This window comes from Oreochromis aureus, linkage group 7, assembly GCF_013358895.1.
Source record: "Oreochromis aureus strain Israel breed Guangdong linkage group 7, ZZ_aureus, whole genome shotgun sequence".
NCBI classification, from domain to species: domain Eukaryota; kingdom Metazoa; phylum Chordata; class Actinopteri; order Cichliformes; family Cichlidae; genus Oreochromis; species Oreochromis aureus.
In genome coordinates, this window is record NC_052948.1 from 19,082,893 (window position 1) to 19,110,588 (window position 27,696).

The 27,696-nt window shown below is 40.9% G+C and overlaps 1 protein-coding gene across 1 annotated transcript; it reads left to right on the forward strand.

Annotated features, from left to right (window-relative positions):
* Positions 1–639: 639 nt before the first annotated feature.
* Positions 640–27,472, forward strand: LOC116312662 (transcriptional enhancer factor TEF-3-like). Its single transcript, XM_039615855.1, has 11 exons — positions 640–757; positions 12,242–12,306; positions 14,861–14,932; positions 16,265–16,399; positions 16,728–16,771; positions 17,059–17,120; positions 17,314–17,444; positions 17,994–18,167; positions 22,269–22,409; positions 23,888–24,040; positions 26,529–27,472. The coding sequence occupies exons 4-11, from the start codon at positions 16,298–16,300 to the stop codon at positions 26,640–26,642; spliced, it is 921 nt and encodes a 306-aa protein (XP_039471789.1). The 5' UTR covers positions 640–757; positions 12,242–12,306; positions 14,861–14,932; positions 16,265–16,297; the 3' UTR covers positions 26,643–27,472.
* The last annotated feature ends 224 nt before the right edge of the window (positions 27,473–27,696 follow it).

Here is a 27,696-nt window from a genome sequence, read left to right on the forward strand (position 1 = left end):
TTCAGGTTCCCCCACGCACCGAATTCCATTTTAACCCCTGCTTCTAAATGAAAGAACTAAGATTTTGAATAATGGTGTGTATGGGCTGTGTGTGGTAACTGTTGTAGCTGCTGACCATGTCCATAAGCTGAATAAAGGATACAATCATAAAATATTAGTTAATAACAGTCATTGGTTTTGTGAAATGTTCATCATAGGAAACGTTCTATTGTTGCTGTTTTAGTAACAGTATAAATGATATCAAATGTTTAAAAGCATACATATAAGTGGTTTTCCTTGTTAGATAACAAAAAAACACTATTGTTATCTCCACACTATTTTGGAAATAATGTAAAATCATTAAAAAAATTTCTGTAAACTGACAGAGCACCACTTCAATTTTTTCCCCTTCTGCCTTTCTTTTCTGTCCTGCCACATCCAGACGCAGCATCACCATCACACCTGTGGATTTCATACAGACAGATCTGCTCCCTGCGGACACCTCGATCTCCTTCCACGTCCATCTACCACAAAGCTCAGACCCTCCACCACTCGCTCTGTGGTCCTCTCTCTGTCGTCCCACCACGTCTGCGGAGTGGGTGCCAGCTCCCTCCCCCAGGGGTGGGAGTGAGGAGCTGGGGGACGGACTCGACAAACCCCTAGAGAATGATGCCGAGGGTGTGTGGAGCCCTGACATCGAGCAGAGCTTCCAGGAGGCCCTGGCCATCTACCCACCCTGTGGCCGTAGGAAGATCATCCTCTCAGATGAGGGCAAGATGTACGGTACGCCCATCTCTATAGTCTACTCTCTGTGTGAAGGACAGGATGATGTTCTCATGTGCACCAGGGCTGAGGATAATTCTCCATAAATTAAACAAGTCAAGAAGTCTCCGATTTGATTAAACACTGTGTTACACTTTCAGACACACAGGTCCTTAGTGCATAGTGTATCATATTTGATACACAGAGTCTTTGTGAGTTGTTAAGACTTCTACATCATTGTTGCGTGTTTTTATTTCTTTTCTCTGCGAAAAAAATCAAATCTACAACTCTATAATGTTTTCAAGCGCTAAACTGCAAAAAATGCTGGATGTAGCAAATATGACACAAATTAAAACATATATATATAGAAATGTATGATTTTTTAAATTTGTCAGAAAGTTTAATAAGCACTCCAAGGCTTATTTATGGCAATTAATTCACAGTTCAGACTTTAAAGGGTTAAGCCATATTCACTTGCTATAGATATGCACTCTTGACAACCATGCAAATCATTTGGCTTACTTAGACATTCAGAAATTGGCAAGTCACAGCTGACCTTTTTATGTTATAGAGTAGGGGTGTCAAACATAAGGCCCTGGGAACATAATCAGCCTGGCAAAGACACCAGCAACAACAAAAACCTTCTGCTTTATAAATACAGAACAGTCTGGGCAACGGGCTACCAGAACCTTTTCTGTAATTTTACACATTTATTTCTTAAGATTTAGGTCCAAAGATTTCTGCAGCATTTCTTTAGCATGTAGAAAAAACTGAGATGCACTGTTGAAATTACATTTCTTTTTCTCATATTGACATTTCTCAGGGATTAAACTACTTTACACTGACAGAAAGGGCATTTTTTTACTGGTCTTGCCACTTAAGATCAAAGTGAGCTGTATGTGGTTCATGATGCAAGATGAGTTTGACATCCGTGCCAAGAGTGATAAAGTATTAAATTTATAAATTAGGAATGATTTTTTCTTACATTTACAATACAAATGTTAGTCATGGCATATAGAGTAAATACACAGCAAAAACTCCAGTGTTAAATTAACACTGGAGAGTGTTTATATGAGTCCACACCTCTGAGTGTTAAATATAACACTGTTGAGTGTTAAATGAACACTTTTGACAGTGTTATATTTTTAAAAGTAACCTCGTCAGTTTTGAAGATTAACAATGACTAACACTGAGCAGTGCTGATTTTCTAACACTGGAAAATAACTCAAAATGTTAGAAATATTCCAGTGTTAGAAAATCAGCACTGCTCTGTGTTAGTCATTGTTAATCTTCAAAACTGACGAGGTTACTTTTAAAAATATAACACTGTCAAAAGTGTTCATTTAACACTCAACAGTGTTATATTTAACACTCAGAGGTGTGGACTCATATAAACACTCTCCAGTGTTAATTTAACACTGGAGTTTTTGCTGTGTAGTGTGAAGGTATCTCCATGAATTAGCTCTTGCCTCAACAGAAAAGACAAATGAGGTGGGATCCAAATTCTTTGACTGTGCTAAATGTGCTGTTTGAATAATATATTGATTAATATACAGTTAACTTTTCTGATGCATTCAAAGCTGGGAGAAATGAATGTGTTCATTGCTTGTTTGTCAGTAACATAATGATTTCTTGTAACTGGATTATTGTGAAATTCCCCTGTGAGCCTCTTTGAATACTTCCAAACAAAACTATTCACCGCCACACACGTCTCATTATAAACTGTACTGTATATCTGCTTAAATTAGGGCCAGTGACATTTTTAGATATGTGTTTGCATATACATGCATGGGTTTAGGTTAACTGGTGATCCCTTAGGAGTGAATGTGAGCATGAGTGGCTGCCCTGCGACAGACTGGCAACCTGTCTAGGGCGTACCCTGCCTCGTGCCCTGTGACAGCTAGATTAGGCTTAGATCAAGTCAGTGTCTTATTTGTAAAGTGCAACTCATTAGCAACCTGCTGGTAACAAAAGTAATTGCAAGGAGGTTTCACACTAGTGACTGCAAGAAACCTCCAGAAACCACTTGCCAAATTACACTCTTTTCCTTAGTTAACAGTGGTTACCGGGGGATTATTGACCAGTCTCCTAGCCAGTGTGACTAGGTCCTTACACACTATTTAGTTAGTCTAAGCTACATATTAGTGTTTGGCAGTTATCATAGGGCCACCAAGTGGATACAGGAAATATTATGTTTCATGCTTTGATTGAATTCTTCCTCCTGTTATATGACAGATACCCGGAAACCTTCAGACCTTGAGTCCTGGCTATATTTAAAAAATTCTGAGCTTGCATAGACTGGTGCACCCTATCAGTATGGTAAATGTGAAGTTATTGTAGAGGTACTAGGGATGCTTAAAAACAGTATGAAATATCGAACACACCTGAGATGTGGTAACAGCTTTTTAAGTTTTTATGGGTCTTGCATGTGAGAGTGGCAAAATGGCTCTACAGCACCAGCACAAAATTTCAAAAAAGAAGCCCTACATTTCACCTTCAAATATGAAATCTAACATCCCAAATTCAACCCTAAAATAATCATCTTTAGTTTGTAGTTGCTACATAACTACACTGCAGGTCTTTCCATAATGAATGTGTGGAAAATGTCATTCCCAAACAGGTGTTGGGAAGGTGAGGTGACATTCCTTTACAGCGTTTTGCTGAAAGATGTTTGGCGACAGATGGTTTGGCCCCCTGAGTGACTGTTTGATAGTAGATCTGGTAGGTGGAAAACAGAGCAGCCAGAGGTAGTGGCGCTTTCAGACAGACTCTGTCATCGCCTTGTTTTGTCACCGTGCCAGACAGCTCCTTTAACTGTTAGCTTTGCCTGGCCTAGCTTAGTGACCTATTGAGGTCATGGCCGTCCTCTGATCATCACTTAAACCCTTATAAAGCCTGTAATAATAGTTGGAGTAGGGCATGAGAGAGGGGCAGGTGTGTCATTCTGTGTCACGGGGCTGTGGCGAGGGGTGAGGGAGCACTGGATCAGTAAAGGTGTGGGGGTAGGGGGGGTTTTTTTTGACAAGGAAAGCACTGAGGGACCCCTTCCTCCCTGTGGGGGTCAGGGGCAGGTGATGCGCGCCAGGGAGTGCGTCGGCTTGCCAAGAATGGCATGCGTGCTTAAAGCCCGGGGGTTCAAGGCAGCTTGGCTGTAACCCTAAACCAGAATAGACGTTTACCCTTTGAGCGCCTGGAGGGGGGAGGAGGGGTGGACAAATAAACACCAAGGTGGGCAGCGGTGTCTTGTATGGCCTCGATGCATGGCACAACTCTCTCACACCTGTCTCAGCTGTGCGTATATCTGTCAGTTTCATTTTAGGTAGAAGTCATATTCTGTTTTTCTGCTGTCTCTGATTTACCGCCCTCATATCTTTTTGTCTCAGTCTCTTTTCGTTCTTAATGAACAACCGCTTTTCTCTCTCTCTCGTGTCTGCTGGTGTATCCGCCTTTCATTTCGCCTCCAGCTGTTCCCTGAGTTCAACCTGACAGCCTTGTGGCAAATCCGGATTTATGACTTGAGAAATGAGTCAGGACTGAGCCCATGCATGGCCCACTTTGCCCCCATTGCCTCTAAACAGAAAGAGCAGCCTTTGCAGCCCCTGCAGCTCCCCTTTTATCGCCATCCCCGAGGTCACCAGTGGCCAACAACTCAAGTTATTCAAGCAACCACAATCGATGCAAAGCCACTTTGAAGGTCTTTAGTGTCGTTAATGTTGTTAAAGCGCTGATGGGTGGTCTTTAATCAGGTAGCTAAATCAAATATCAACTTAGAATATCTCTAAAGGCATACATGAAATAGTAAATCCATGACTTAGGGCTTTTAGAAATGTCATTTAGTTGTCTAGTGCAGGTTAAATATGGATACATAGACAAAACAAACTGTTAGCAAAATAACTGTGTGTCTGTTGGCTGAGGACGACATGCTCTGAATTTCAGGTTGAATTCCACTTCGAAGAATGAATGCCATTCTTTGCTAAACAATATGATATTGAGTCTCCAGGCAGGCAAAACAGAAGCAGTGTGTTTGGATCACCTTCTGCATTGTAAATTCCTAAATCGAATAAAAGGTTTTTCACTGCATACTCTGCATATACGTGCCACATTTTTTCCCATAATACCATGTATTGCCCCGGCCCCCGTGCCCATTACTCAACAGACCTATTAGCTTGCTTATTAGGGACGGTGTCACGGATATTGTGGCGGTTATGTGCTTCAGCAGTAATTCGACGTGCATCTGCCAAGGAAAACATTTCCTGCCTTGTGTGGCTCTCAGCAAGCGATGTGCCCCGTGGTCAGAACGAAGGCCCCATGCTGCAATAATGGAAAGAAAGTCCCAAAATGTGCTGACAGCTCTCACTAAAAGAATGTAGCTCTGGAAATATGATTATCTCCCCCTTTAATTTGTGGCCATATATCTGCCACGCTAATTTATGTGCTGCTTTTGCAAATGTAATTGTTTTCTTTTAATGATGTCTTTTTAATACCTTTCTTTTTTTAATTTAGCAGCATTATCGCTTTTTTATTATCTCTTGCGTCACACAAAGTTTTATGCAGCTGTTTGGTTTTGTCATTCTGGATTTCGTAACATCTGTGTAGGGAGCACTTTTCTCACATTTTGACGTGTCTTATTTCCTGTTTGGAAAAAAAAAATCTGTGTTAGTGAAGTGGATAAACTCAACAAAGCTCCCCACAGTAGTGACATATTCTTTCTGTCAGTTCAGAACAAAGAATACCCACACAGTGAATCATGCTCCCACCGCGCTTGGCTTGCGCAACGTGTCAGCCCATTGTCGCTTTTTGTCAGGCGATGCAAACGTGTTTTTGTCTCAAGTCGTGCTCCTAATGAACATAACGGTAAAGGTCAGCGGAAAGCTAGCAGCGAGTCCTCACCTAGGTCCAGACTGTGGCAGTAAAGTGAGAGATTCACCAGCAGTGTTGACCCGGTGACCTTTGAGGAAACTGAAGGCCTGTGTTTTCAAGTGGTTTCCTTCAGTGGCTCTGCCTCATTTGCCTGCTTGAAAAAGTGAGCTCATATATGTAAGAAGAGGTGAAATGAAGACACTGATACAGACATAGTGCCATAGTTTGGAAAAATGAATAATGTGTTTTTTATTTATTTAGTTATTTTTTGTAGCAGTCCAGATTTTGAATTTTGACATTATCTGTTTAACCTGAAAATAATTTAGAAATAATAAAAAGTCATTTATTTAATCACCTTGATGAACTTTATGATAACAGTATACTGTCACACAAGTGTTTGTGGATATATTTTTCCTGCAATTGCATTGCATATGAATCATTTATGGGAGACGCCCAAGCCTTAATGATGATAGGATGATGATAGGATGACATGGAAGGTTCTCATGAGAAATCTTTACTCCAGGCTTAAGGCTGTCGTGGGATTTGATGCTGTCCGGAGAAACCCCCCCTTTGCTGACTTCTGGAATCTTACACACTACTCTCTCGCTTTTTTTTTTCACCACTGACTTCTCTCTCTGTCTCAAAGTGTAACCAGTAAGATATAGCGAGCAGCACGATCCATGTAACAGGGTTGCCTCTGCCACTTTATCTAATCTTTTCAGATCTACAAGGTTGAAAGAAACAAGTAGAAAGATCTGCCTGCAAAATTACACACACACTTTCCTGCGTAAGTCATAGCAACTCTTAAGACACAAGTGGATTTGAAATCTGTTAGATCTTCATGCCTCTGCTCTAGTCTAATCATGGAAGTTACTCTGATAGGACAGTTTGGTTTTTGGAAGTATGCACGACACATAGTAGCTCATAGAAACGCACAAATACAAAGGAAGAGCTGCTGGAATCATCTAAAACAACACACAAACTTAAAACTGAATACTTTGATGCTGGTTCTATGTATTTTAAGTGTTGTAATGAAGGGCTTGACTTGTTGCTGAAATTGAGGCTTGAGAGCAGACTTTTCAGAATCACTTCCAGTTTCTGCCAAAGGGGAAATGACATGCAGCCAAGACATTCCTGCAACCTAAATGTGACCTTTGTTTTCCTGAGCAGACACACATACACAGCTGAATATATGTTTAATGGAGACAAACTGTATGGCTGGCAGATGTGTCTTTAGAGAGTATCATAGGAATTTCTATAGAGTTATTATTACTATTATTATTAACACTTAAATATGGCAAAGATGCAATACAGCGTAGTGTATGGATATTTGACACACTGTTTTATGTATATATATACCCATATAAAATGTATACTTGCATAATTTATAAATGGGGTGGTCTTATCAGTTAATGTGATATGGATATCCATAGGACTTTATGCATATCAGGTTATTTCTTTACACACATATATTTATATATATATATACATACTGGATAAAGGAAAATGTCAAAACAGCAGATGCAGGACCCAGCACACCAGTCGGTGTCTATATGGTAATGTCAGGAATGCACTGGGTAGAGAGATACACTGAAAAGCAGAGGGAGCGAGATCAGACCGGGCCAGTTATAACCGCATCTGCATCTGGGAAGGGCAAATTTATGAATTTTATGACCAGCCAGGCCCGGGGGTTGACTTTGGCAGGGTTGCGACAGACCTTTACAAAACCCGTCCACTTTTCCCTGATCTTTATCAACAGGCCTGAGGAGGAAGAGGAGAAGACAAAAGACAAAAGAAGCCAACAGCTTTTCTAATGTCTTGCATGACGTTTTTTTTCTCCATTACTGGGTACAGTTAAGAGATGTTTTGCATTGTCTGCAGGCTGGAACAGGGGCAGCTGTTTTTATACTTCGTTTATACGAATATAGATGTTTCTTTTAAAAAAAAAACTTTATTTCAACACCAGCATTTCATTTGAAACCCACCTCCTAACTATTAGTTTGATAATCCAAACAACTAATTTGATTAGCATTTGGCACACAAAAAGTGTACATGTTCTAAGATGTGCAACATTCATAACTTATAACTTTACTTTGCTGAAATGTAACCACTTGTCACCGTTGTAAGCTGTTATATAAATGACAAATCAGATTGCTGTGAGGGGGCACATGCTTTTCTATGTGATATTACTATGCCTTGCAGGTTCTGTAAGGACTGTCACTGACATTTAGAGGTGGGTAATATATTTCCTATAGCACTGATATCACAATATCACATTACATAAACATTTATACCTGTATAATCACGGGCAATATGACAAAGCACGACACTAGTGACATTATAACTTTAAATTGGAGGAATATACACCTTGTCTGTCATTCACTTGTCTTGTTAACAGTTAACAGGTGTGTCTCTTTGAATGGTGGTCCAAGTGTGAAATAATGTTACAGGTGATTTTTTTTATAGTAATGTTATTACAGCTTTATAGAAGCTGTTCTTACTTACACTTTTCCCTCACTCATATGGTGGTGATATTATTATAAACTTTTTCCTACATTGCAAAGCCCAGCAGTATATCTTGAGCGCCATAAAACCCTGACTTCTTCTGCATCACTTTTCGTACCCTTAAGAAATATTTCCAGAATCAGATTCCCCCTTAGACAAGTCCGTGACTGCAGGCAGTGTGATAAACAACATCAGACCGCTGACCGCTGGGTGATGGTATAATGTTCCTACTGACTTTCCTGCAGCCTTGGCTGGCACTGGTTCTCTGTCTGTGCTGGTCCCATTGGATATCATGATCTCATCGCTGTGTGACTGAGTCGCCTCTCTGATCTCATGGGTGTGTTGGAGGGTATTTTTGAGGGGCCCTTCCCCAAGCGCTCACACTAGGAGTGGCAGGGCATCTGATATGTGAGCATGAGGCGAAGTGTGTTTGACGGCTCCTTAATGAAGTTGTGTAACGCTTGAAATACATACAATATTGTCATATTGTCCATCGCTATGGTGATAGAATAATTTTGAAATCATTAAATTTTGAATTGAATTGTTAAATTGTTTCACTTTACTATAGAACAGAATAACAATAGCTCTTAGGAGCTATTGTTTTTTTTTGTTTTTTTTTTTAACCATCCAGCCTACCAGGAAGCTACAGCTCTAACCTCACTGTCTTTTGCTCGCTCTAAGAATGGCACTTTACAGGTTGATCAAGTTTTACAACAACTTGCATTCAGGGCATGACAAAGGTTCAAAAAATCTGGCGAGAAAAATGACAAAATTGAAGAACTGCATTCATCTGTGGAGACATGCTCACACATCTGTGTCTGCTATTTTGAAAATCCCTATTGGATATGCAACGTACATCTTACTGTACACTGAAGATAAATCGGTGGGAACTGGAGGAACTTGCTGCTGTAATGTGAGGAACTCAATGCAGGCAACTTAATGTTCATTTGAGGTCAAGTACTGTGAGGACTTTGACAAAGCTCTGTGTTCGTCTTTTCAAGAGTTTGATTGCAAGGAAATGTGGAACACTTTCTTAATCCCTGGGGAATTAAAGAAATATGCATTTAGGGGCTCAAACAATCGGCCAGCGAGTGCACCTCCTGATAAACACTAAACGGTTGAGGAGTTACAGCCCTGAAAGGAAAATAAGATTGAGACGGAATGAATGCCGCAGCTGGGGCTGAAGTGTGTGTGTGTGTGTGTGTGCCAGTATATGTCTGTATCGACTTGTGTGGTTGTGTGTATAAACTGGAGTGCAAAGCATTTTGGAGCAGGGTTTAGTCCACAAAAGCCTTATACAAAAGCAGTCCTACAGATGGATAATACTGAATGTGTGTGTGAGTGTGTATGTGTTTCAGGGGCCTGAAGCTTTAGGCAGAATAATATCGACAATTTTTTTCCTCTTTTGCTCTCCAAACCGACTCTCATTTATTCTGATTCATGTCCTTATACCTTGACCATAGCAGTACTTTAAGAAAACACATTTTCTGCATATTTCAACAGTGTTATATAATGTGTAGCACTTTTAGAGTTTTTACACAAAAACTCAGTAAAGTCTTCCACATGTTTTTCTAGTGGGAAAGGAGGAACAATATATTTTATTGTTGATTCCACAGTGGCACCATAGACCTATAGGTTATTTTTTTGTGCAGTAGGAATTTGTGAGTCCCACATTTCCAAAAATGTTTCATCAAGCTGATCTAAGTTTAAGTCATTTATAGCTATTTCAGTTGGTTCAGGCAGGCAACAAAGTCAAGCTTGGCCTCAAGTTGCCTAAGTTGCTTTAGTTGCTCACTGTTTTGTTTTCAAGCAATGTCTGACGTAATCAGTGGCAATGAATGTCCTGGCTGAAATACATGAATACAAGAATATGAATATATATAAATATGAAATAATGGATCTGCCTTTGAGTTTTTGCAGTCGGGCCATGAAACCTTTGCTCGTGCTCGACCGCTCTACCAGTTTTCGTAAAAAGCAATTATCAAATTTTTGCCAATTCACACAAAACACTCACACCAATCTCTCACTGCTTAGTATTTTACTACAGTTGGATTGCTGAGATCGGGAAATATAACACAAGTCTCCTGGGGCAAGAAACAGAGTCAGTTTTTTAAACTGATTTGGAGTAGAAAACTATAAACTTACTACAAAAACAGACCCAGACTAAACTGGTTAGTCTGCCTGTTGGTGTTACTCAATGTTTGACTTCTTGGAATGGTTTTCTGCGCTGGTTCGAGATCTTAGCGATTACTTTGTTGAGTAGAGTGAGAGTGATGGTGCAAATGGTGAAACCAAGACAAGAACTTTTGATGAAATGTAATTCTAGTTTTGATTTAATTGATAGTTAATCAGTGCATTAAAGCTCTCCATCCAGAGCACAATGTGGTTTGTAATAACATGTTATAATTATCTATTTGAGGTTTCAAGAAAGCACTTTACAAGTGCCAGATATCTGGTTGAAAGGTTATCTGTTTGTATATTTAGCAGCAAAACTTTCGTTAACACATGCTTTCGAAAAGCATTAGGTGGAAATTCATGTCTGAGTGAACTGCTTGGGTGGGATCTAAGTTTACCATGATCTCCGGGTAGAAACTGTTTTGAATTCCGCACAAAATCTGATCACTTTTACTGGCTGACAAAATGTTTGATGGGGCTTGAGCCAGGTGTTAGGTTTCCATTTTTTCATCATTCAGAGTCATCTGATTGGCCGGTTTGAGTAGCGTTGTGAGGTCTGACCCAAACATCACTATGTGAGGGGAAAATCTGACGGGTTTATACCAGGTTGTGTGTCGTGACTGATCCGTGTGTTAATTCACATGGAGATGTGGTGCCAAGGGAAAAATGACCGTGTTTAAGAGGTGGTGCAAAGACCAGCAAACTCTTGTGTGACTGGTTGTGTATATTTCTGTGAGTTTGCGTGGGTGCACGAGAGGTCCTTCGAGAGTGATTCACCCACTGTGTGAGTGATCCGGGGAGTTTGTCTAGGTCCTCACTTTTTTGTAGTGCCTAAAATTATGTGAATGTGTTGCTGCAGGGTTTCCGTTAATAAATATGTTTCTAATTGCTCCCTTGAATAATCAAAAATGAAGAAGCCTCTTCTGATTTCCTAGCACCCGTTGACATTAAACTGACTATTTTGTGATCATTTACACTTACAAAAGATTGACATGGTTGTAAAGTTGCAGCCAGGTGATATGTGGAATTTTTGCCCAACAAATGACTATAATCAAAGTGCACATTTGTATGACAGAAGCTCACAAACACAGAAGTTGAACCGTTTCCTGTAAAACCTTCACTTACAGTAGTAACAAAAACGAAGGCTGCGTTTTCCATTTTAGGCCTTACACTGCAGTTTTAATTTGGAAGATGAGTTAAAGAAAACACGTGATTGTTGGCCTCAATAGCAACGGGGGAATTTGGATGGGAGAGAACAAGCTCAAAATTTACTGCAGGCGTAAAAGCATATTCCATAAACATTGACATACACACCAGCTGCCTTACAGCCTCACCAGACCCGCCCCCTTTGGTCAGTGGCCTGTGTCGTGTCTGTCCTGAGTCCGGTCTGAGGATCGCATGGCTGCAGCCTCCACCTGCTCTGCCAATTGGACCTGTCTGTCAGCAGTGGCACAGCACAGGCACACACTGTGGGGATATGAGCTCAGTGTATGCTCGGGGGGGTGGTGTCACCCCGGGACTGATGCAAGCTCTCTCACAGGCAGACATATACACTTAGCGATATACTTACACTTTCTGCCTTCAGCGTTGACACATTTGACAGCCTTGTCGTTACTTCGAGCACGTGCGTTTGCACAGTTCTCTACATGTACAGCCATCTAAATGCTTACGACACTGTGCACACTCAGGCAAATCTGTTTCAAGCTATTCATTTTGCTGATTATACTCATGATATGTGAACGTGTAAACAGAGATAGAACTTTTCTTGCCTTATCTGTTCAATTGTTTCAGTTTTCCTAACTAAGAAGCCGCGACAGTCAATTCATGTCCGTCAGTACGATTGCAATGCACTCGACGATGGGTTAGATCTGTTTCAAACCTCTGTAAAATTTCCAGTAACTGGTCCTTGCAATTAAAAAGTAAAATATGTTTTTTTTTCTCTCTTTTTGGACCCTTGCAGGAAGAAATGAGTTGATTGCACGGTACATCAAACTTCGCACAGGGAAAACGCGGACCAGGAAGCAGGTGAGTTCTCTGCAAATACCATTTGTAGCAGCCTCTATTTTTGAACCCCTTCAGAAAATCCACTCTTGTTGAGTGATGCGCCAACACCCTATACATCCCCCCCACTGAACCCTCAATCCCTGGAGGGCTGGAGATGATGATTGATTTAGGGCCGTGGCCCAATGCACAGATGCTATAAGATCATGTGTCGGTGTTGTTTCTTCACCACCTCGTGGATCTGGTGCTTGTTAGAAGGGAAAAGAAGCTGGGGAAAACAGTGATCTGGATGGGAGACTGAGGCAGGACGTGGAGGGATTTGGAACTCAATCCTTAGTCCGGTATCTGATATGGAAGAACTGATGTATGGGGCTGTGATGGATGTGGAGAGAAAGGGTCTCTGTTAAGTCATCTGTCGGAGACACTGTGGGAATGAAAAGAGATGATTAGAGATGGAAACAGAAGGAGGGGCAGTGGCAGATCAGAGATGAGTAGTAGGACAGGTTGGAGGCAGAGAGGGACACCTGCTGGTTTATCTGTGGCAAACTGACTGCAGTTCTCCAGAATGACTACATACGACTATAGACCTGAAATCACAAATTGGATTTCGTCCAAAATGTGTTCTGTAAATTTTTCATAATAATTATAGAATTCAAGCGAGAAATGGGATGAAAATGACAGTGTTTCAATAAAAATACATAAAAACAAATTAGTTATGATTGAGTTTGTTTAACAGTTCATAACTTAAAAACTGAAACTTGAACTAGTGTGTAGTTTGTACACTTTTTAGTTATCGTTTTAATAAAGTATATACATTTCAGTTAAATTTCTATCACTGTTTTTTCTTGTCTTATAAATTTTGTTTATTAGTGAAAGAAGAGAATAAAAAAACATTTGAATCCATGTAAGCATCTCCATGTGGCAGAGGCCCAAAAGGCAAAGCATTTATACCACATTGTTGTTAAAGCAGCTACACACACCAAAGCTCTGCATTACAAACATACATACAACTCTTGAGCTCTGCATTTAGACACAGTCTCAAGCACCACTACAGACAAATTACAACTTCTTCGACTTTAATAACACACAGCAGCAGGTTAAACAATTCAGTTAAATCCATTTTTTTTTAATGTAGTATCAAAATACAACAACAGTCACCTCAAGACGTTTCATATTATAAGGTAAAGGCCCTAAAATAGTATAGAGAAAACCCCAGTAATCAGATGACCCCCTATGAGCAAGCACTTGGTGACAGTGGGAAGGAAAAAAATCATTTTAACAGGAACAACCAGAGTCAGAGAGGGACAGCCATCTGCTGCCACCGTTTGGTGGTGAAAGGGGGGAAGACAGGACAAAAGACACACTGTGGAGGAGAGCCAGAGATTAATAATAGCTAATGCAAAGTGAGAAAAGGAGCTGTGCACAATTTGAGTAAGTGGCACATTTGTCCTCTGGGGTTTCATTTGGGTCTTACATATCCAAACTAGACAGCTGTACTACGCATGTATTCAGTTCCTACTGTGAGATCATTGGGAAAACATGGATCATGCTCAGGATTGATACATCACAACTGTAACTGTGGCTAAGTTTTAATTATTATTATTTCCTCTAGAGAATCATTATTCTTTAAAAGTCTTCAATTACTGAAAGAATTTCAGTTTTGCACCATGAATGCAGTATCATTTGCAAAAGTGATATTGCTGTGAGTATGGAACCTATCTAATCATTTAAGTATATAAAAAAGAAGGACAGACAGGTGGTTAAGAAATCTATGTTCACCCTATAGGTTTACTTTAGATACCACTTTTGCTAAGATAGGTATATTTTCTTTATATGCACGTCTGGAATGTCAGAATTCCCTGAAAAAGAAAATAAATTTTGATACTGAAGTTTATCTGGAATTTCACCGCACTTTGCAGATTTCACTGTTGCTCATTGAAAAAGCTGTTTCACATCATTTACCAGAAAGCACTGTACATAAACAAATAAAATTTAAAAAAAAAAAACACAGAGAAAGCAGGACTGAAAAATAACACATAAAATTTTAGTTGCCACATATGTTCCCAGGAACAGTCTTTGCAACTCTGAGTATTCCACAAGAAAAAAGTAACTACTTTAATAAACTCCTAGGCACTAAACTCAGTGGGCAATGGCTCACTTTTCTCATAAACCATAAATCTCATAAATCCTAATTTAACCCCTGGCTATACTATACATAACCTATATTTAGGTGTCAAATAACAGTGACGGCGTGAAAGGGATCACTTATAGTGATGCACATGTGGCTTGAAAACAACTTCAGATGGATGATAATGTTTGTCCCTAACTACTGGATATGTAATGGTAATGAATATTAGTTGACCTCAGGTTTAAATTGACCTATTCTCTAACGTTGCTGATCGTGCACAGATGAGAAACAGAGTAGCTCGTAGTTACCACACCTTTGGCCAGAGTCTCCACTTCACCTGCCTTTGTCTTTTAACCTGTGTGAGGAAGCTTGACCAGCGGGAAAACCATTTAAACAGACAGTTGTGGTGCTTTATTACATTCAGTTGTTTTTGTTGTCTGTGCTTTCCAGGTGTCTAGTCATATCCAGGTTCTAGCCCGACGGAAGGCCAGGGAGATCCAGGTGAAGCTGAAGGTACGCTACGTGAGTCAAACTGCTTTTATACATTCTCAAAATGCTTTTGACAATTCAAGATATTATTATTATCATTATTACCACTGGATTTGACTATAATTTAGCTATAATCAGACCAAAGTATCAGAACTGAGGTGCTGTTAATGCTGTGATATTAATGGGCTTGAGCAGTAACAGATGGAAAAGAGGTGAAAATATTATTACCCTATATGATTTTCTCTCATAATGAAGTTCCATGCTTCGTTAAAAGCGCTGCGCTGCCGTTCACATTCCATTAAAACAAATACATAAACGACCGGCTATCTTAATTGCACCCTCTAATTGATGCTGGTTATAAATGCGATGCTGGCACATTTCAGTGAAATGTGAACATGTTTCCCCAAAGCCCGAGGCTTTCTGTGCACGCCTGTGAATATGATGATCCAAACACAGTTTTCAGGAAATAAATGAATCCCTGTATTATTACTGCCAGGTATTACATTTATTAAGTGCCACAGTAAAAGTTTTCCGAGTGGTACGCTGAGCATTTACACATCCCTGTCCCCCCAGTACTTTCTCAGTTTGCATTTCTCATCCTCATGCGCTCGCATACTCGCAGTCACAGCAGGCAACAGGACTCTCCCTCGCCTTGGATGGTAGCCACGAGGGTTCAGCTGGCAGGGCTCTGCGCTGGTCACAGGGTTGGCCCCTGTGACAGGCCTTTTTTAAATGCGTCTTTGGTGTAACTGAGATCCCTGCCACATGTACCCCCCATATTTCAGCTATGCCCTTGTGTTAGCCAGTTCTGGGAAGAAGAATGCACCCAGTGGCCTTGCCCATTTGGGCTTGGCGGCAAGTGCTTGTAGTCCTCTGTGGTCTGCGGACTGCTGAAGGAGTGGATTCAAAAACAAGAGCGATATCACTTTACAGTATTGCTCATAGTTTAAACATTTTGTCCTTTATCTCTTTATTAAAAGTCATTTTTGTGACATTAGAATTTACCAGTTCTGAGATTGTTATGATAAGCATATCAACATATCACCCCGTTGCCTGCAGTGACTTAAAGTATGACCTCTAACAGGAGCTAGTTGTCATCACTGGCTTGCCCCTGCCAAAGCAATAAACTTAACTCTTGACCTAAAGGTCCTTGACTGTAATATCACCTTCTCTGCAGCTCTCTGACTGGCAGGGATTCACCGATGATGCAAGCTGGCCTCTGCCTTTCATTTCCCCTTTTAGGGCTCTGCTTGTGTTAGTTGAGAAGTAGGACGCCGACTTAAATGGAGTCTGTTGAGTGCTGTCCCTTTGCTTTCTACTGTCTGTTTAATCTTACTCTCACTCTCTCGTCTTCTGTCTCTGTAGGATCAGGCTGCCAAAGACAAGGCCCTCCAGAGCATGGCCACCATGTCATCAGCCCAGATCATATCACCCACAGCCTTCCAGAACAAGATGGCTCTCCAGGGCCTGTCTCGGCCAGCTTACCCCACTAGTGGTGGGGTGAGTCTTCACGTCTTCCTATAAACCTGAGCAGTACCTCCATTTGTATAGAAAATATCAGTGTAGCCATCAAGGAGTCTGTGGGTTTAATGCTTTAAAAATCATATACTCATACATGTATATCATATTCTGGTAGGCGAGTTACTTGGTGAATTCAGATTGTCTGCTTACAATTTTTACATTATTGTGAATAATGAAGCTTGATTTCTTTTAAGAAGCACTTGTCAGCTCAGGCTTACATCTTGAATACATAATAAGCACCTCGGTATGAGGATTACTGTTATGATGCAACAATTTAACGTACTTTCCATTCTTTCTGTTTTGTAAGTTTTGGCACGGGGCACTTCCAGCACAGCCAGGAAGCCATGAAGAGTAAGTAGTCGTTGGTTCTTTTCCTGAGTGCTGTCTATCATTAGTTTCTCATGCTATAAGTTTATTAACCATCAGATAAATTTCACCTGTGGAATTAATCTCAGAGCAAATGAAAACACATCAGTGCAATTATAAAGAAAAGTCTTCAGCTGCCTGACATTCAGCATACCACTCTAGCTCCTGCGTCTTGAGAGGTCAGGTGATCCAATTAGTATATGAGAAGGGGTCATGAGGCCAAGACGGTGCATAATGTCTCTCCCCCTCTCTTGTCTGTCTCTTCTCTCCAGCATTAAGCCCTTTTCCCAACAGAGTTATGCCATGCAAGCGTCTGGCCCGGCCCCGATAACAGGTGGGTGCTCTTTCTTTCCTCCGCCGTGTTGACAGAAGGCTGTCGTGTCAGCAAAGTGACTAGACAACCCAGCTCATCATAAAGAGCTTGCATAATGCTCACACAAATCGCAGCAATTTTGCTGCATTATCAACTTTTACTCAAGTCACACTCAAACGACACGTTCACATGGTTGCGGCCTTTTCTTCTGCAGTTTATGATAACACACAGGGGCTGTCCATGTCTCCTGGTGCCCCCCCTTGGCAGGGTCGAAGTATCGCCAGCTCCAAGCTGCGAATGCTGGAGTTCTCCGCCTTCCTAGAGCAACCTCAAGACCCGGAGACCGTAAGTAAAGTGGATCCATCAGTGGTTTAGTTAGAGTTATTATTACCATAGTTGAAACAAAGGCTTACTCTTAAAAAATGAAAATGAATAAATAAAAGAATCCTGCTCCACACCTGCCAGTGGTCCTTATACCTTGATTAGGAAATATTTTTCTCCTATAAACAAAAGTAAAGCTACAAATTTTGAAGTCAATAAGTAACTTTTCTGCTACTTTTGATTTTATTTTATGGCAAAAGCCGATGTTAAAAGCAAATCTGGCAGTTGAAAACTGCATTGAACTATGCAAGTGTGACTGCAACTAAAAAAAGATCATGAGATGAACTCAAAGAATACACACAACACATTAGATGATCAGGAATGTTGCAAGTGGAAAGAAAAAGGGTGGGACCCTTGAGACAGGTGATGGGATATTACAATAAAGGCGATCAAATGTAGCGGCTGGCTTCTTATAACAGATGTCAGATAGCAGCCAAAAGAGGCATTCAGCAAATGAAACATTTGCCATTTCTGGATGCGTTCATTTCCTGATATGCACTTTTGTTTCTCCAGTTCAACAAGCACCTGTTTGTGCATATCGGCCAGTCCAATCCGAGCTACAGCGACCCCTATCTGGAGTCAGTGGACATCAGGCAGATCTATGACAAGTTCCCAGAGAAGAAAGGGGGCCTGAAAGAGCTGTTTGACAAGGGGCCACCCAACGCTTTCTTTCTCGTCAAGTTCTGGGTAAAACATTTCTCCGCATTTGTTTTGGTTTGTTTTTTTAATCTCTTTATAGTTTTATATGATCTTCCCTTGTTTCTTCCTTCTAAGCTCACTTCATTTATCTCAAACTAATTTCAGATGAAACTCTCCACTGTAATTTTTTACTCCATATAAAGCCCAGTATGATAGCTGTGTGTGGCATGTTTCATACATCATCATATAATCCTCCTGAAGTCATGAAGGTGAAGTGAGAGTACAGTGAATGCTCATGTTAATGTTTTGTAGCACCTGTTGGCTGTTAATGGCCTTGCGGTGTTAACTGTGTTGAGATAGCTTAAGCATTGGAGTTAAATGAACTTAAGTGTGATTTAGGGCTAGAATGAATGGAAAGTCATGGCTCCCTGACCCGATTGGTGGTTTATATGCCAGCAAAGAAGGCCTTGCTGTCCAGCATGCATTTGCCTTGTGTGTATTTGTATATTTGCCTGTGGTGTGTGTGTGTGTGTGTGTGTGTGTGTGTGTGTGTGTGTGTGTGTGTGTGTGTGTGTGTGAGAGACAGGAACCTTGGGGAGAGTGGCAGGCCTGATCTTTCACTAGGAGAAATGTGATCCGAAACACCTGTCTCTGCACTATTAGACTGACCAACCCTCATACCCCCTCCTTATATTCTTATTTATAGATAAGCCCCACCAAAAGTGCATACACACACACACAGACAACAACGAATCACTCCCATTACCCTCACCATCACACGCTGAGAGTGATTTAGGGAATAAAGCATAATAACAAAGTCAACATAAGATACAAGCAGACAAATAGCCAGGTTTCACAATGAGCTCACCCGAAACCCTGGCTGATTAGGTCCCACACCCGCTTTCACACCTTGGCGCATGTGATTAGAGGATCACCAGGGGGTCCTTTGTCCCTCCTTGGGGGGATACTCCCACTGGGTTTAAATCTGGGACGTCTTCGAGCAACTTAAAGAAGTCCAGACGCTTTTCTTTGCAAACTCCTTTGACAAATAGATGGTAGTGTGATTCCCGATTATCCACTGGAAATCTGAGGAAACTCCAAGTTGAGGACATAAAAATGAGACAGAGAAGAGAGAAAGAGAGCGAGAGACACAGACATTGACTTTGTCCATTATTTTGGTTTGTTTCTCTGGCCATGTTGCTTTAGTATTTGCATCACTTCTCCACATAATATCAAATAAAAACACCTTTAAAAGGACCAACTCTGAAGTAAATAAATGACAGAAAATCAAGGATGGACAACCTCTTTACCAGTGGCTGTGATAGAGCAGGTCATCTACTAACCTGAAGGTTGGTGGTTCGATCACTGGTTCCCTGGTTACTCCAGTCAAAGTATTTTTGTACAAGACGCTGAACCCCAAGTTGCCCTCCAATGGATTCATCCAAGATAGAAAAATAGAAAAATGTGCTTGTGTGAATGGGTAAATGAGGACAGTGTAGAGTAGAAAAGCTCAATAAAACAACCGGTCTATTTACCAGTAAGACTTAGTAAGTTTATAAGAATCCAACAACAATATATAACTTAGCTATGGGCAGACAGTTTAGGTTTATGCATTATTTTTAGTGTGTGAAGGGTTGTGTGGGGGTAAATCTGTTACAAACACATCCAAAGCAGAGGTTTTGCTGTCTGAGACAGACGCCAGTGGTCAGTGTTTCCCACTGATGTTCAGTAAACAGATCGGCATCCAACTGCTGCGGCAGGTGCCGAATCTGACAGGGTGGGGTGGAATTACCTTTAAGCTTAAAATGAGTTGAAAGTACGGTGTGTCTGAGGAGAAGCGTTGTGAACAGCCATAGGTTTCATACAGCTTTGTATATACTTTCACCACTTTGCTGTGTTGCTTGCATGTTGATGGCTGAGGCAGAATGGAGGCTGAAGTGACAAAGTAACAGAAAACAATCAAATCTTACTGGCTTGACAAATTACTGGATCGTTTCACACAAAAATATGCCCATGTGAAGGTGACACGGTATATTAAAGCTTTAACTGCTGCTGTGTGAGGCCTCCAAAGATGCTGAATGTCAGGTTCAAAGTGCCGCCTTGCATCCGATTGCACCAGATGGCTTTGTATGTATGGCATTACCCTTCTCACATGCTTGACTTACATATTATTTATTGTAGACAGATAAAAGACATTGGTGAGTGGCACCATATTGGAAGTAGTTTACTCCAGGGTTGGGAAGAGCAGCTGGTCGAGCTGTGGCATTTGAATCGGGGGCGAGGGGAAGAAGGGGATGAGTAGCCCTGCCATATATCACTGAAAGAAAAGAGAGCAAGACAGCAATAACGGGCAGGAGGTAGAAATAGAGACACAGAGGGTGTGAACAAGAGATAGGGATAGCAGGAGAAATGCTGGGTGGCATTAACCCAACAAGTCATCAGTGAAATATTACTCTCGATTCATGTCAGGGCCTGGTGGAGTCAACAGTTATGACATATCCAACTTGCTGGAGGAAAACAAGCTCATAACACTGTCCCCCCCCTCCCCCCAAGCCTGTTCATTTTATCATGTCCCAAGGGGGTCCTCCAATTCTCAAGGCATCCATGACAAAACCCAGAAATGCTGCAAAAACAGCTGGGTATTTCAACAGCTACAGTGGAAAAACCCCCAGAAAAGATGCTCTTGGCCATGAGAATAAGCAAAATGAAATCCTTAACACATCTGAAAATATGATAACCTTATTTAAGCCATTGTAAAAGATGGAAAGAGGCTATTTGGTATCACTGCAGTCATATAGCCACATAGCAGGTTGTGACTTCGGGGTGTGCTGAGGCGCAGGTTGGCATGGTGATGGTGACAGGCGGCTGACCCGTCTCCAAAGCTATGGTATTCTAGATTGAATTTCCAGCAAACCTCCCTGTCGGCCACTCTCTGCCCTGCTCCTCTCCCCATCTTCTTCTCCTTCACCCCCTCGGCGCCCGTGGCCCTGTCCTAACGGATTGTCTCACGCCTTTGAAGTGCAGAGGGAATCTGATTTGAGCTGGCTCTGCTAAATTGTTACACAGCCAGCCTGCCCACCATGATCTAATCAGCCAATTGCACGCTGCTGATTGTAATTGGATGAATTCCCTCGCAGGCTGTTAGGGAAGCAGGGAATGGCAGTTTGAGGAGGGTCACTAGGCCCCAGGGATGAAGACAAATAGAGGAATTACATGAGCCAGGGATGAAGATGAACGGGGTGATGAAGAGATGAGAGGAGGCTGAGCGGTGTCTCAATGGCCCATTAGGAGACAAGAGCCCGACAGGGGAAAAGGTAAAGCAGCTCAGCTGTCTGACAGAAGAGGCGTCACCTCAGTCTGATCCAAAATCTGATTATGCTCACCTCAGTTCAAACTTGAGCTAGTGGGGGGATTAGAGGTGGGTGAACCTGCTTCATCTGAGAATAAAGAAAGTTGAATCTAAGCTGCCTTTGAACTCGTGAGGACATATTTTCCTCATAGAAACTATTCAGCATTCCAGCACTTTTGGTTCTTGCTCATGACAGATGTCAAAATTGCTTCTTTTTCACAATCTAAGCAACTTATCGTCTTGCCTCGGGCTGCTACATGTTATATAGATTTTGTGAGTTTTGATTAGAAACACTACAAGTCCAAGATAAATCCAATGGACGCTTCCTGTAAGTAGAGTGAACACAATGCCGCTGGAATGCTCAGCAAAATCATCTCGCACGCTTATACATACAGTGAGGTAGAGGAATTATATGAGCCATGAAGATGAACGGGGTGATGAAGAGATGAGAGGGAGCTGGGCGGTACATCTTGGCAATCTTTAGGCTGGATTTGACTTGGGTAAATGAGGATCTGTCCTGTAAGCACTTCTTGGCTTACCAAGGTTACCTCTCAAGCTTTGTTGAGCCGGAGCACCTTTGACGCAGAGATCCATAGGTGTGGAAATTTGTAGATTACAGATCTGTATGAACTGTTTATCCTCAAGTATGTGAATGTGCAGTGTGGTGCATGGGTAGAGCACACATTTCCATTTAAAGGGGGTGAGGTTTGTAGGTCTTTATACACCACCAAGCTGTTTTAATCACCATGGTTCCCTTTGGCCAAGTATATATTAACACATTATCTCTTTCTTCCTTCCAGGCGGACCTTAGTGTAAACCTGCAGGATGACAGCAGCTTCTTTTATGGTGTGTCCAGCCAGTACGAGAGCTCTGAGAACATGATTATCACCTCATCCACCAAGGTCTGTTCCTTTGGCAAACAGGTGGTGGAGAAAGTCGAGGTAAGAATGCGATACTGGAAGGTGTCAAGTGTCATTTGTTATGTCAACTTTTATTAGAGTATATACACTTATGCTGCCATATTAATGGAATTTTTGCACTGTTTTGCATATTTTGCGGCACAATTTGTTTTTCTTACTTTTTCCAGCCTATTCATCCAAATGTGCCCACTGGGCAAAGAGTCAGGCTTCCTCTTATTTGTTTGGGGTCCCAGTAGAGATGTTATCTAACAGATGTGGCTAACTTCTTGGCTCGGAGCAATGCCGTCTTCAGAGTTTATTAAAGAGGCCCTTTGAAATATTTATGACATGAGCAGAAAGGACATTTTATGATTTTATAGCTGTTCCTTTTATGAGAATTGTTTATGAAAAAAAACTCTTGTCGGACCAATAAACGTCATATAACCTGTAATTCTAGCTGTTGTCACTCTGGAAATGTACCCAGCAACAGACTGGGATATCTCTACATGCTAGTCAGGACTGAGAAAAATTAAATTTGCAGCTTTTTTGTTAAATAAGATAGGTGTGATTGAAAGATTTAAATCACTATTAAAAATGTTCTATTGAGAAGATGTGAATTTCATCCAAAACTAGATTCAGCTGGAGGACTGCATTATATTATAAGAATATTTTGTCATCAGTGATTAAATTTTTTAAATTTTTTTGTTGGTGAGATATTAATATTTAAATTAATTCATTAAAAAAAAGGTGACCACTTATAATGTTTATTTGCTTAATTTGTACGCAACTTTTATTAGTCAGCCATTTTTTCCTGTAAATATCATTTTTTTTAGTTCAGCTGTTTTACAGAACTGACACCTTCCACTTCTCCCGTTTATCGGCAGTAAAGTATATATTTGGCTCCAATTCAGGAAGTTTGCGTCACTGATTGAATGATGGAGGAGTGATGTTACGACATAAAGAGGTCATGACCACATCAAAAACCACAATTATCACACTGAGGAGTGAATAACCGCCACCGCAGATTCCAGTCAGTTACCGCTGATCTGTGGTCTGTAAACTGACGCGATTCACAAGTTTCCCCAACATGAATAACTGTTACGTTTCCCGTTAACCATACACAATAGCCGCCCCGCCCCCACTCGCTGCTGATGGATTGTACAATATAAGCACATACACACATATCCCTAGGTAGAGCCATCTGCCTCAATCGGCCACATGATGATATTTAATGGCTTCATTATTTGATTACGGTTGTCACAAGAAATATGTTTATTGTCAAATCTGGCATGCCATATGCCACATTAGGTATATTATATTACAAACAATACCGCTTATCACATACAGTAGACCTAGATGTTCACATCCAATGCATCCATTTGAGTTTCAGTGGGCTATGTATCCCTGCGTTTTTGCAACAGATTTCACATTTCATCCATAAATGTGTTTTTTAAATTCTCTTTCAGTTTGATGTATGTTCGCAGATATTAACCTTCACTCGTATGTGTCTGTTCCCCTAGACGGAGTACGCGCGTTTCGAAAATGGACGCTATGTGTTTCGGATCCACCGCTCTCCGTTGTGTGAATACATGATCAACTTTATCCACAAGCTTAAACACCTGCCGGAGAAGTACATGATGAACAGCGTACTGGAAAACTTCACTATCTTACAGGTACCAACTTTCACATCTGTGTAGTACGTATAAAACTACAGCTTACCTTTCCCCAGGCTGTTAATGAGGAGAAATAAGCTTCTTCTCTTAAGCTGCACTGATATCATATAGTTTGGACTCAAATTACGAGCAGCAGAGTGGAGTAAAAGTATTTCACATCACAACTCAGAAACTAGACTAAAAATAAACAGTTTAGTCAGCTAGTAAATACTAATGGAGGATACAAAACTATAATCAATTGTTTTAATAAAATCATATATTTCCACACTACTTCAACCTGGATTCACTTGCTAACTATTTACAAATTGCAACAACAGAAAATAAGCAGATTGCAAATTTTATATAGGGTGAGTGCAAGTTTAGTAGCAGTGCTGAGTTTTACAGCAAATTTTGGTTTTGTTTGAGTCGTAATTTAGGCATCTAAATTCTTTTTGTTTTAGTCTAGTTTTAGTTGAATAAATCAAATCAAGCGATTATTCAGCTGACTAAAGTATGAAGTGTAAAAGTTTTGGTCCACACAGTCAGTCTTCTTTTAAGGGTCTTATTTTCCATATCAAATGCAAACTGTGTCTATTCTTATCTTCCTCCCAAGCATTGACATTTTGTCATGTTTTCATGAGAAACAAGGACCTTGGAAGCCAGCTGTTACCCCCCCCCCCCCAACCCCCCAAAAAAGGTGTACTGTTACTGGGGGCAGATAAAATGTGCATGTCTAACCATAGGAGATTAGTTCTGATTGGATAACTTCCAAATTCGTCCCACCTTTCTACACAACTTAATTAGTTCTGATTGGATCTCATCTCTCCAGAATATTTTCATCTTATTATTTGTTGACAAGCATGTTTATACTTGTCATCATAGTTTCTGTCCTCCTGCGTTAGTTTTTATTCAGTCATGGTCTTATTTTCATTGGAATAAAGGCTATTGACAAAAACTATGACGAAAATTATTGGTCAATGAAATTAACAGGGGTTAGCAGTGGATAACATACTAAAATAACAACATTAAAATAAACACTGTATATATATGTATATGTATGTGTGTGTATGTATGTATGTATGTATGTATATATATATATATATATACTGTTAGCATGTTTTTTGCTGTTAGCAAAGATCTACTGAGAATATTCTCTGAGTGGTGTCATAAACACATTATCTAGTCTTTAATTAGATTCGAGCCACTGTTGTCTAACACATCTTTGCTCTGCAATGCATTCGCTGTACTTTATCATTCATGTCATTCCAATGGTAGTGCTCTGTGATGATAAGCACACAGGTCCACGTGCATTAACAATATTTATGGAGGCACTTTCTCTCAAATTTAGAGTTCTTTTTGTAGACTTCACCCCGCTTTGTAACGGGTGTGAAACAGGAAATCTGTGGTCTTCAGCTAAGTACTGCTGTGGTATTTCCATTGGTTAACCATGACAGACCAGAAACAGCTGGAACCATTTTAATTTTATGCCTTCTAGTTGGACTTTTCTGAATGAGCCGGTGTGCTCCTCAGTGGATAGTGGGGTGTATTGTCATAGTAACCAGGGGGGCCTGAAAGACAGGGTTTTAAAAAAATGTGTTCCTTCTATTGGAGGCTCCATTCCTACACTCCTAGCAAAGGCACAATGACCATATTGAGCCCACACTGATGACTACATGGCAGCATGTCATTAGGCTTCTCAATGGGGTGATTTAGCTCATATGAACCACAAACATCTCATACACAGATGTTCACATACATATAGATGACAATACACACAGACAATACTGCAGAGCTGAGCACAATGATGTGACAAAAGTTGCTTTCAGTGCAACGCTGTTAAACATAAGGAGTTTTTCCCTGTCATGTTATCCATGTTGCCTTTCCATAAATGCCAAGCAGTACTTTAGATACATATCAGCCTTATGTATAGAATAGCACCATTTCAGCCAAGGGATTGTGTGTCCAGTTACTCATTATTAGTGTGTATGTGTCAGTAATTAGTCAGTGTATTTAACTAATGAACCGGCCAGGGAGACTAGTTAGGGTTTGGTGTCTAGGCTCTAGGCTCATCACTCCACATGAATATGCTACATTTAAGCAATAAGTAAATACGCCCTATCCACCATCCCCACAGCCTAAAGGTGGATGCTGGGCTGGTGGAGAGGTTGAAACGGCGAGCACTGATGCAGGGATCTGGTGGCAATGTGATGTCCAAGTGAGCATCGGGAAACTTTACTGCTTAAATCAACTGCCAAATTGGGAGGGTGTATTCGGTATCGGCGTGAGAAGAGGGAGGCATGTTACGTGGGTATGATGCAGTGGAGCTCGAGTTGCCTGCCTAAACTAGCTGGCAGGCTCACTTCATTAGTGATGTAGCAGAAAGCCACGGCTCTGCCAGAACCACAAACAAAAAATAAACCTGCAGTTATTAAAATCGGTGTTTGCATTTTAGGTAAAAACACGACGAACCAAGCGTCACAATATGACACCAGTTTGTGTTTGTCTACAGGTGGTGACTAACAGGGACACACTGGAGACCCTGCTGTGCATAGCCTACGTCTTCGAGGTGTCCACTAGTGAGCACGGCGCGCAGCATCATATTTACAGGCTAGTCAAAGACTGACACGGCCTCTCACTCTGAACTTACCAGTTCTAGACCCATTGTAGCACACCGGTGAGCAACAACACTAAACAATAGACTACTTCCTCCACAAGATGAAATCATACGAGGCGGTCGGGAGCCTGGAGAAGCACAGGCTGTGAAGGTTTGTGCAGGAACACAACTACTGCTGAACAAGAGTTAGATTTGGGACTGTGGAAGTTGAAACTGGCTGTGTGTGAAGAGGAGGACCACTGTGTACACTGTGGTTTCTATGCCAAAGGAGCCAAACATAGCCAAGAAGACCTGCATGAGAGAGTTGTAATTGGTGGTGTTTTTTTCCATCTCATTTTTACTAGCGCTTGTTTTTAATTTAGATTCTTTTACACACATGCATGTGCAGGGGATGTTTGTGACAGAGAAGTCTGGCTGCCTCAGGGTGCCATCTAGTGACTTAAATATAAATATATATAAAAATGGGAAAAATAATAAAAGTATACTAAGAATCCCTTATTTGCACATCCAAAAGAAAAAAAATCACTGTTTTTTGTGCCAATGTTTTGTGTTACTGGAGCGATTATGTACAGTGCCACAACCTTCTCCTCTTAACAGAGTTACGTTGACAGGTGGCTAAAACGATTTAAAAGAACTTGTATTCACTTTGTTTGATGTTGAATGTTGAATGTTTCTTGTCTTACTGTTTTTTGATTGAAAACTGTCTGACTGCAACAAAAGGCACATAATAACACTGCTAACTTGAACCAGATTTGGACTTGTAAGCCGATTATTGAAGCTGTCTGCATCTGTAACTTGCCCTGAGGTGTCACATGAAAATACAAGTGTTTCTTACATAAGTCCTCGCTGGTTTTGTAGTATTTCCACTAACTGCTACACGCTGCATAAACGTGTTTAGGAAAATGATAAAATGTGCAGGATTTGACAGAGCTGTCAGAGAGACTTTCCTTTGACAGCTTTTTACAGCTTTCCCAGTATGTTGTGTGCACACTGGAAAGGTGAAAAAATAAATATGTTGAAAGTTTAAAGTGTGCATAGTAAATCAGTTTACTTTTGGAAGGTG

Coding starts and splice junctions, on each gene's coding strand:
- LOC116312662 (XM_039615855.1), top strand. CDS start 16,298: ATGGCCACCATGTCATCAGCCCAGATCATATCACCCACAGCCTTCCAG. Junction 17,121..17,313: donor TGGCCCGGCCCCGATAACAG/GTGGGTGCTCTT, acceptor TTTCTTCTGCAG/TTTATGATAACACACAGGGG. Junction 24,041..26,528: donor AAAACTTCACTATCTTACAG/GTACCAACTTTC, acceptor GTTTGTCTACAG/GTGGTGACTAACAGGGACAC.